The sequence below is a fragment of the Sinocyclocheilus rhinocerous genome, unplaced genomic scaffold, assembly GCF_001515625.1.
Source record: "Sinocyclocheilus rhinocerous isolate Xijiao unplaced genomic scaffold, SAMN03320098_v1.1 scaffold1182, whole genome shotgun sequence".
Taxonomy (NCBI): domain Eukaryota; kingdom Metazoa; phylum Chordata; class Actinopteri; order Cypriniformes; family Cyprinidae; genus Sinocyclocheilus; species Sinocyclocheilus rhinocerous.
Genome location: NW_015624203.1, coordinates 124,545 through 135,619, shown reverse-complemented (window position 1 = coordinate 135,619; position 11,075 = coordinate 124,545). Strand labels below are relative to the sequence as shown.

General features: G+C 35.9%; 1 protein-coding gene across 23 annotated transcripts in view; it reads right to left on the bottom strand.

The window, feature by feature from the left end:
- Nucleotides 1–11,075, bottom strand: part of dlg1a (discs large MAGUK scaffold protein 1a) — a 139,327-nt gene that overhangs the window by 44,259 nt on the left and 83,993 nt on the right. For 9 of the 23 annotated variants that reach the window (XM_016550557.1, XM_016550564.1, XM_016550592.1 and 6 more), the window contains 4 exons: nt 8,923–9,021; nt 8,418–8,483; nt 1,755–1,805; nt 1,533–1,657 (listed from right to left, as the gene is read on the bottom strand). In XM_016550557.1, the coding sequence (XP_016406043.1) occupies nt 1,533–1,657; nt 1,755–1,805; nt 8,418–8,483; nt 8,923–9,021 (341 nt within the window). Of the gene's footprint in view, nt 1–1,532; nt 1,658–1,754; nt 1,806–8,417; nt 8,484–8,645; nt 8,787–8,922; nt 9,022–11,075 lie in introns of those variants that run through there. The other 14 variants (XM_016550613.1, XM_016550619.1, XM_016550639.1 and 11 more) reach the window with 6 other exon arrangements.

Genomic DNA, 11,075 nt, shown 5'->3' with positions numbered 1-11,075 from the left:
ATACCGATACTGGTATCGGGCCCGATACTGGCCTCCTGTACTCGTACTCGTACTCGTTAAAATGCCCCGATACCAAACGCCGATACCACACAGCATGTGATAAGCGCCATATTTAAACAAAGAAACACTGACAACAGACAGCAGAAAGGAGTTATGGATGTCTACTACGAAGTATATGTATGCAATGAATATGATGTTAAACATTCAGTATTAACGCCTGTATAGCTGATGTGCGCGAGCTGATTAACAAAGCGCGCTGAGTGGATTGAGCGCGCGGCGGCGCAGATGCGCGAGCTTGTCGAGTGAATATACCTTTCTCACAGACATCATTGGAAAGTTTATAGTTCGGTCGGATATGTCAAAGACAAGTAAGTAAAACAATGCACAAGTTACTTAACGGTAGGGAGAGCGAGAGAGAGAGAGCGCGCGCACTTCTGTTGTGTGATCTTTGATGTTCACTCACTGAGCGCACGCATCATTTGAATTAAAACGAAATCGTATAAATAAAACCATTCATAGGGGCATTCACTATAATCATCATTTATTTTCAACCTTAGGCATACACGACTTTCTAGCGAAAGTGAATCTAGCAGCCTGTGTGAAATGCGCTAGACTGTATTATTCTGCATCAGTACAAACACGTGCAGGCGTTGCGCGTGTTTTGCTTGCTTGAGTGTTTCTGCATTATATGAGTGGCTTTGGAATACAAAATATCGCAGCACGTTTCTAATGAAAAAAACGCGACTTCTATTTCTGAAAATATCACAGTTAGGAGATTTATAACGAGTGGTTCCCTGCATTATTACAGCAAAGCTGTAATGCTATTAAATTAAAGATGTTGTGGTCCGACAATATCGTGTCTTTTTTAATTTAAATCTAGATTTATTTGCATTGGCCCATGGAAACCTCTATGAACACACTTGACTTGGCCAAAAAAGCGCGGGGGACGAATTTACATTTTATTAAAAGGTGTTTAGGCCTACGTATTCTACACTCATGGCGCGCACACACATCAGAATAGGTTAGATGTCTGCCTCCGTTGCGAGTCCCTATCAAGCACTTTACCGATTCAACTACTCTCCTCTCCTCCTCCTGCCTGGCTCTTTGGCCAGCATCACTCACCGCAGAGCAAGCCTGTTCTTGATAAATCTGCTGTGAAAACGTGGGAAAAGGCGACGAGGAAGAAGTTGGAGTGAAGCGATCTTTATATAGGCGGAGCAAAATACTTCATCGCTCCGTCTATAGCGCATTGTGATTGGATGGTTTACGCTGTCTATACAGGAGACAATCCAATGGGCCACTGGCTGCTCGCTGTCCCTGCGTGATGGTCCTTGGCAAAAAAAAATAAAAAATGTAAAAAATTCTGTCGGCCCACCGGGAAAATGCCCGGTATGCCCGATTACCAATCCAGCCCTGTATACAATACTGTGCTGCTTATGATGTTAACTTGTAACTTGTTAATATGGGCTCAGAAATAAATATGCGCTGCTTATGTGTGTGATGTGAAACAGGCCTAATACACATTTTCTGACCCGAGTCTGCCATCCTGTGCGGCTGCTCCTCCTGGGATGATCTTGGTGATAAAGATGCTTGGGTCTTCGCCGATGTGGGGGTTATCTGTACCGCCTGCAATACTGAAACCCAGGCCCGAGTTCCCCTGAAGGGAAAAAAAAACACATGTCAGAACAAAAAAGAGAAAATGTCAACCGAAGAAAAAAGCCAGACTTTTTTTGTCATTGTCTGAGCAATCTTACCCGTTCAAGTGTAATTTCTTCATATTCATAATCAGCTTCTGTTCCATTCACCTGAAAGTTTAAAAAACGAATTTTGTAAATATACAATGTCAAAATACACAGACATACATGAATGCCCTCCTCTATTAGTGTCACCCAAAAACGTTCAGTTATGCAAGTTTCTGTAATTCAGGAGTCTTATTAATTACCTGATTTTACTCTCTATATTCTTTTTTTTTTTTCTTTCTTTTTTTTCTAAAACACCAGTGTCATGAACAATTAGAAATTAGATCGCAACCTCTACTGTGAAAAGTCATTAAAAAGTCTTTGACAAACCTTTTACAGAAATTGTTTTAAATGTATTTTTAATTATTGATTATCTCATCATTTGGCAACAAAATTTCATTTTTTTTTTCTTGTCAGAAGCAACTGTTCAGCAACTGTTCAGAACTGAATCAAAGAGAGAAATTTCCTGCTAGATTCACACTGCTAGTAATATATTATTAAAATGCACAAATGTACTAACATACAATAGACAGACTAATATAGACAGACATCATCACTGAAAAAAATGTCATTAGATCAAAATAAAAATAAAAATTATTTCAACTTGTTACAAGTAATCGGTTCACTTTTTCCCCAACTGAAAAAAATGAAGTTTGACCAAATCAAATTTAGATAGTCAACTGAAACTAAAAATTCACTTTCAACCAAATATATTTTTTACATAATTATACCACAAATGATCACTAAATCTATTTGGATTAACTTAAACTTTTACATATTTTTAAATCAAATATCCAGATAAATGCAAATCTAAATTGTACATATTAAGCACACTGAAAAAAGTGATCCCATTAAGTAGGCTCAAAATTATTTTATGTGGTTCTCCTACAGGATTAATTCAATTTTATAATTTTTTTTTGTCATATAACTGAATTATAGAACTGTACTAAGTAGCTAACAAGTTACCTAGAAATAGCACATATAGCATGTTAAATAATACATACATAGTATGCTAACTGTAAATGCTAAGTGTTAAATGCTCTTTGACCAAAACAGTAATAGCATGTGCTGTACAAGTCCACAGCCTAAGCAAATGCTCCACTCTTCCCCACAATGGTAACCCAGTGTAATTTAAACGGTTCTAATTATTCCAACATAATTGAACATTAAACACCATTAAACACTATAAGTCTCTCGCTTTTCTCATCTTGCAGAAACACATAAAATAATTTCATAATTTTTTATTTTCATTAAGTCCCAATCAAAGCATGGGACTTGTGGTCATGTGGTTTTCAAAGAACACAAAATTGTCATTTGATTTGATGCAAATTGTTTAAATTACACCAACAAAACTTAGTTTTACTTCCAATTAAAGAGTTAGTTCACCCAAAAATGAAAATTCTGTCATTAATTACTCACCCTCATGTCGTTTCAAACCCGTAAGACCTTCGTTCATCTTCGGAACACAAATTAAGATATTTTTGATGGAATCTGAGAGCTGTCTGACCCTGCATAGACAGCAATACAACTGAAATGTTCCCAAGTCCAGAAACGTAGCAAGGAGATCTGTAAAATAATCCATGTGACATCAGTCGTTCAAACATAATTTTACGAAGCTACGACAATACATTTTGTGCGCAAAAGAAAAAAAAAACGCTGTCTATGCAGGGTCAGACAGCTCTCAGATTCCATCAAAAATATCTTAATTTGTGTTCCGAAGATGAACGAAGGTCTTACGGGTTTGAAACGACATGAGGGTGAGTAATTAATGACAGAATTTTCATGACAGAAATGACATGACAGAAAAGTAAATTTATTAAGTTAGATCAAGTATAAAATGTTCTTTAGAGTAACGACGAGGCATATGCACTTTTTCTGTGCATAAAACCACATTATACCAGAGCAAATAACAATCAACAGCAATAAAAGATATACAGATCAGTATATCCGTAGCTAGTACTCAAAGTTCCATTTAATACATTTATCTAAATCCACTCAGCAGAATTCCTCAGATTTTCTGCAAAAAACATAGTAGATTTCATCTTCAGATTCCATCTGGGCAAAAATAATCTTCCATAATAAAAAGTTGTGCTAAAAAAGTGCTCTAATTATCTAAGAATGAACTGTTTGGAAAAGTCTCTGTGTTTTCTCTTTCCACTCCTTACATTTCCCCTCTACTGATTCTACCGTTCTTGGTGCTACAAAACTCAGGCAACATTACATCTATTTCCAGTTACTGTGTTTTTCAGCCAAAGAGGCCACAGCAACCAAAACCGTGAAGAACACAGGCGCTAGCTGTCGACTAAACATGCAATGCAGTCCACTCGCTTTCAACATTCTGGGTTCAACACAAGTTAAGCTGTACCCAACAGCATTTGCTGCATAATGTTGATTACCACAGTAAATAATTCAGACTTGTCCCTCAATAAATGTCACTTTCAAAGAAAGTACACCAGGCAATAAATTCTAAAACAGTGTGTTTTAGAGTTTATTGCCTGGTGTACTTTCTTTGTAAGTGACATTTATTGAGGGACAAGTCTGAATTATTTACTGTAAAAAAAAGTAACCGTAACTTAAACATTATGCATGTTGGCATGAAACTAAAGTGATAGAATTGCTTATTGGCCTGGTGTGCGTAAAACTATATCCAATCTTTCAACTTCAAAGTCATGACCATGTAACACCTAGTAAACCTTGGTAACTTTCACATGATACAGGCAAGGATACCAGAAAGGAGTGTTTACATGGAGTAAACAGTACTCGGGACGAGTTCAAATTGAGTTTTCATTTAAATGAGGCTAGATAGATGTTCTATAATCAAAGTTTTATATGAAACTGTTAGAAACAGGACTAAATGCTTGAAATCAAAATGAATGAAAACAGCGGTGCACGATGAGACCAAAACTCAGCATCAACGCATCAGCTTTTAGATGTTTGTGTGGTTCTGGAGGCTCTGCTTTAAGCTTCTAAATGATATTTAAAGACCTTAAATACTAAACATCCTAAACATTTTGCTCTCTCTTTCTGTAACTGCTGCTGAAAACATCTGTCTTTGACATTAATGGTGTTGAGGTGGGGTTTAAAGGGGGTGAGAGATGTACGTCAATACTGACACTGCCCAATACGGCATAATACTCTAATCATGCCACCAGCTCTCGGCGTCATACTACAATAACATTCATGCTATTACTTTAATGCTTTTGTATCATTTTTCAAAGAACATAAAAAATCCAAAAAGGCCTTTTCATTCTGGCATAACTACATATATTGACCAGAATCGTCACAATTCTGAAATGAATTCTACTGACAATAACCTTTTCTCTTGTTTTATGGGAGGCATTTACAGGCTTTCAGCACTGCTGTATGCTGTTACTCACATACTGGGTGTAGGGCCACAAACAACCAGCCACAGGGATCAGAGCCAAAACAGGCATTTACACGATCAATATCAGACTACTACTACAGTGTATGTATGCAAGATAATGAACGATCAAAACAGGAATAGACGTGTATGCACAAGGATTGTTCAACATCAACATTGCCCTTTATACTGTACATTTCTTAAATGGAAATTTCTCAAAAGCATTTGTTTACAAAAAGAAAAAATACCATTTGGATTTTGCAAACCACAAGCCAGATCACTATAAATCCACCTCAATGTCAAAAATACAATGTGGGTAATACAATGTAGAAATATCCTTTAATTTTCAACAAAACATACTTTAAACAGAACAAATTGACCAAAATTTTAACAATGGCCCTTCAAATTCCTCTTCTCACCTTCTTTTCACCTCAGTTATGTTACCTCAGTTATGGTAATTTCTACAGCCAGCTGGTGAGTGCCAGCTCTATGCATGTAATATTACTGGGTGAAACTCCTCAATATCTTTGGGTCTTAATCACTAACGTGCAAACCTTTTATTGCATTGATTATGATTATAAAAATTATAATTTAAGGGCAGGTTTACTTTTTTCTAATGAAACTCACCCTACACATCAAAATCACAAACCAGTAGGCCTGTCGCAATAATCAATATATCGACTTATCGCGCAATATATGTACATGACCTCAATAATTTTTGGTGATGTAATATATCGCCCATTATATTTACTTAAAAATTAATGTCACCATGTTTTGTACATTCCACTTACGCCTGTGTCTTTTTGCAGCTTCTCGTACATAACGTGGTGTAGTCATGAAGAGGTGCTAATTCAAATTTAAAAAATGCTTCTACAAAAAAAAGTTTAATCTACAGAAATGGTTTTGTTTAGGGATCTGTGCCTTTGTGCATACGGACATCCGACTGCTAAGTAGTGATTGTGTTTTTCAGCAATAGTGTGCACCCTTAATTTACAGAGAAAAGAAGGTCAGGGAAAAATATTTTGTGCATTTTTCTTTTTTTCTACTTAGCACTTTTTGTTAGAAAATGTTTATTTACTATTTATTCAAGTTTTTTAAGGTATCTAACTAATATTTTGATACTTCCCTTAATTTACAGAGAAAAGGTCAGGGAAAAATCTGTAGATGGAAAAATCTCCCGCATACAAGTTCTTTGTGCATTTTTCTTTTTTTCTACTTGTTACTTTGCACTTTTTGTTAGAAAATGTTTATTTATTATTTATTCAGTTTTTTAAAGGAATCTAATATTTTGATACTTAATTTCCATGATCTAAATATTCTTCAAAATTAAAAGTTTGTTGTCATTTGGAAGTGTGTAGGCCTTCTTGCATTATTATGCTGTTACATTATGATTATATATTCAGTGGCATAAAATGGTCAATAATAATATTTAAAATGATAATAATATCGCTTATCGCCATTATTTCTGGGGCAATATATCGCACAACAAAAAGTTGTTATCGTGACAGGCCTACAAACCAGTGATCTTAGAAACATGCGATGTTAAGTCACATGGCATTTCATTCTCCAGCACTGATAATGAGGAGTATTTAATGAGGTCATTCAAGAGTTCCTCGTGGTCTTTTCTTTATAGACCACAGTTCTATCTCATTCAGATAACTCTAGTCTTGAGAGTCAGTCTTTGATGAAGGATGACAGAAGTCAGCTCAGCAGGCTTTCTGGCATTTGATGTGTAGGATTATCAGACGCTACTGAGATTGAGAGGAGAATGGGATTGTAGAAGTGTCATGGGACCCTGATAAATGTCATTCACCGTTAAATCCCCAAGCTAGAACAAGGAAACTCCATAATGTCTAAAATCACATATACTGTAGGGGAACAAAGTAATCTAAAATGATCTTCTAAATGCTGGAAAATTCATTTCATTTTGAACAAAACAAGGAGCAAGCATATTTTCACTGAAGATTCTTTCCTCACTTTGGCAGGATTTTTTATTTATTTATAATATATCTGTAAATATAGTTTGGTATCTGACTGAAAGTGAAAAAACACTAAGAATGATTCCCTGCTCTAATTTGCTCATTTTCTGACCCACGATCAAATTAAATCCCACCCTCAGTGCCATTAAGCATGCAGGACATCTTGTTATTGTGCATTTTTGAACATCATACTGAAGAGAGAGCCGCTAAAATCATCTCCACAATAGTACACATTCAAAAGTTTGGGGTCAGTAAGATTTTGTTTTTAATTCATAAGAAATTAATACTTTTATTCAGCAAGAATCTATTAGATTGGTTGAAAGTGACAGTAAACTATATTGTTTCAAATATAACATTGTTACAACAGATTTCCATTTCAAATAAATGCATATTAGAATGATTTCTGAAGGATCACGTGACAATAAAAGCTGAAATAATGGCTGTTGAAAATTCAGCTTTGCCTTCGCAGAAATAAATTACAATTTAAAATATATTAAAGGGGTCATATGATGTTGCTAAAAAGAACATTATTTTGTGTATTTGGTGTAATGAAATGTGTTTATGCGGTTTAAGGTTCAAAAAACACATTATTTTCCACATACTGTACATTATTGTTTCTCCTCTATGCCCCGCCTTTCTGAAACGCATCGATTTTTACAAAGCTCATCGGTCTGAAAAGCGAGGTGTGCTGTGATTGGCCAGCTATCCAGTGCGTTGTGATTGGCCGAATACCTCAAGTGTGTGACGGAAATGTTACGCCCCTTACCATACTGTGATGTCTTGTCCCGATCGGATTGGTCGGCGTTATGCAAATCTTCCCACATCATGACATAGACATGTGGAGGCGTGTTAGAACGAGCCGATTTAGGTAGGCGTGGTTGACTCTTAACTTTTATAAAGAATATCTCTTTGGATTTGAGACTTTAGTCTTTGCAACTTTACAGATCTTCTTTATGCACCAAGAGTTTGTAACACTCCAAAGAGAAAGGAAAAATTGAAATCGCATCATATGACCCCTTTTAAATATATATATATTTTTTTTTTTTTATTAAAATTGTTAATTTTTTAAATGTAGTAAAATTTCTGCTTTTACTGTATTTTTTATCAAATAAATCCAGCCTTGGTAAGCATATGAGACAACTTTCAAAAAAAAAATTTTTTTTTTTACAGACGCCAAACTTTTGAATGGTTGAATATTACAAAAAACAACTCAACTAACTAGTTAAGGTAAATTATTTTTATTTTATTTTTGAAGTATATATTATATATAACTGAAAAACATTCTGCAGTAATCTACCTCTTTGCAAAATGCAGTACATGAAGAAATACATCACTTACATATGGACTTACATAGGGCGAGGTGTCAAGGCTTTCTGTGTTCACCACCACTGGTGCTGGGCTTGCCTGCAAAAGAAACATTCAGTTAATACTTGAGCTGAAACGAATCAAGACCCATAATCGTGCACCTTGCTTCTTGTCCCTAACCTACTGAGAATGAAATGGCAAAATAAACAGTTAACTATTTTAAAAAATAAGAAAAAGATTCAATAATAAAGCATCACTTACTCTTGGCATGCTGATACAGTATTACTTTGGCATTTGCAAGAGATTAACAGCACAGCCTGTGTCCATACACAGCATAACATACTGCAGAATATGCAATATAGTGGCATAACAAACCAGCGCAGACCTAATCCTTCTGCTAACATGTATCACACGCTTCACTTGCACAATTGCTTTTGAGGTACAAGTGCGCATCAGCGATATAACGTGGCATTCTCTCTGTAAGTCAAGAGGACCATCGCTGAGGTGGGTGGAGTGAAAACATGAGATAAAAAAAAACCTGTGACGTGGGTGCAGGGATGGAAGTGGTCTCGGCTGGGACGGGTGAGATAGGGATCACAGGGATTATGGGAGCAGAGGGAGCAATGACATCTGCCTGCTAAACAATGACAGTGGAGGTCAAAGGTCAGAGCAGATGACACACAGCATTAATGATTTTTCACGAAATTTCCTAATTTAATCAGATATTGAACAGAATTAAGAACAGAGAGGGAGGGAATAACAAAAGATGAGGTAATGAAAACACAATAACATCGGTCCATAAATTAAGACTAGACTCTGTAATTCCCTTTTATTAGCAAAGGACTCTACAAACATTCAATGAAAATGATTATGTAAAGGGTGAAAAAAAGAAATGAAAAGTAAATAATGAAAAGACCTTATAAATAACCTTTAAAAATAGTTTAATTAAAAATTATTATTCTGTCATTATTTACTCACTCTAATATTGCTCCAATCCCACATGTTTTTTTCTCTCGGTGAATCACAAAAGCACAATTTTGAAGGATTGTGACTATTGATTAACCTTCTTTCATTCTCCAAAAAAAACGAACCAAAAAAACAAAAAGCATGCCACTATGAACTGTTGTTCAAAACTACTTGGAAAAACCTTCATAATTCCACTTTTATGGTCCACAAGCAAAAAATAACAGCACACGGGTTTGGAATGACATGATGGTAAGTAAATAATGATTTTTTTAAATAATGAATTTTGGGGTGAAACACTCAATAAAATAAAATGCGTTGTACTATAGAGTGTTAAAAAGTGTAAATTGTGACATAGAATCTCCATCAAGGTAAATGTCAGGATGTGTGCCGTTTTGTGACTCACTTGAAGGACAAACCTTTCTTTAGACTTAAGTTAACTATGAAAAAAAAAAATGGCCACAGTGTTTTAAGATTAAACAGAGCTAAAAATAAAACTCAAGTCCAGCAATCGACATCCTGTTGTGCAGGGCTGTGAACGATTAGCTTTTCCTTTTTGAAAATGAAATTAGCTGTCACGATGTCAAATCAGTGCTTTGTAAGGTTTAGTGAGTTTGTCTTCTTTTCTGCAGGTTGAAAATGTCTGCCAGAGAGACTTCGGACTACACTGCACCTGAACAAAATAGTCTGCATCATAACAACTGCTGAGCAAAACTCAAGTTCTCTGTGGCTAAGTTTGGAAAATAAAAGATAAGAGACACAATAATATGCTAATAAGTTAATAATATCTCACAATTCCTTTCACAAAAGAATGACGCAAAACACAGAACAGTCCACAACAGTGACACTTTTCTACAGTTGTAATTCCAGATGAGCCCCACACATGACAAAATACACATTGTGGTTACAAATTAAGACTTATTCATTTGTGGCCATGGGTTATTAATTTGTTCCCTCATTTTAGTTCAATTTTGGCCATGTTGTACTAATTCTTTCCCTCCTTTTAGGCCACAATTTAACTAAATTAAAGCTAATATATTAATTAAATCAAAATAAACAATAAACAACAAACAAATTCTTAATTCTAGGCCACAATATATTGTGTTTTCCCCCTGCATGTCATGTGCAGGTCTCCAGAACAGAAGAGAGGTATATTTCCCATTCATTTTCCTCAATCAAAAATTGTAAGCCTTGAACCAAACTAACCAGCTGCAAAAAGAGTTACAGAAAATGCATTACAGATACTAATTAGCCAATAGTCTGTTGGTTTTATGTTGACATAGCCGGCAATGCAGCTAGCTAATGTTAGCTAGCATTACCTAGCCTCTGTTAAAGGTGGGGTAAGCGATTTTTCAAAAACCCTTTAGAAAACGGATTCGGGCCGAATAGCAAAACAAACTTGTAGGCAATCAGCAGTAAGGGGCGTGTCTACTCATGATGTGGAGGAGAGAAAGTTCAGTGCACAGGATGGACATTAGCGAGCCGAGCGACAGAAAGATAGAGATGGCGGATAAAAAACAATAGAGGAAAACGTCTGCGGAAAAAAAGAAGGCAATAAGGCGGACCCGTGTAAATATCGAATCATCTTTCCAGCGCTGGAGAGAACTCAAGGATCGGAAGGCCTGCGATCGGACGGCGAGGTTGCTTTGTTTCTTCTCAATAGGTGAGTAACACCGTGTCTACAACAGCTAAAGTCTGCCTACACTGGACGCGATCAAACGACCGTTG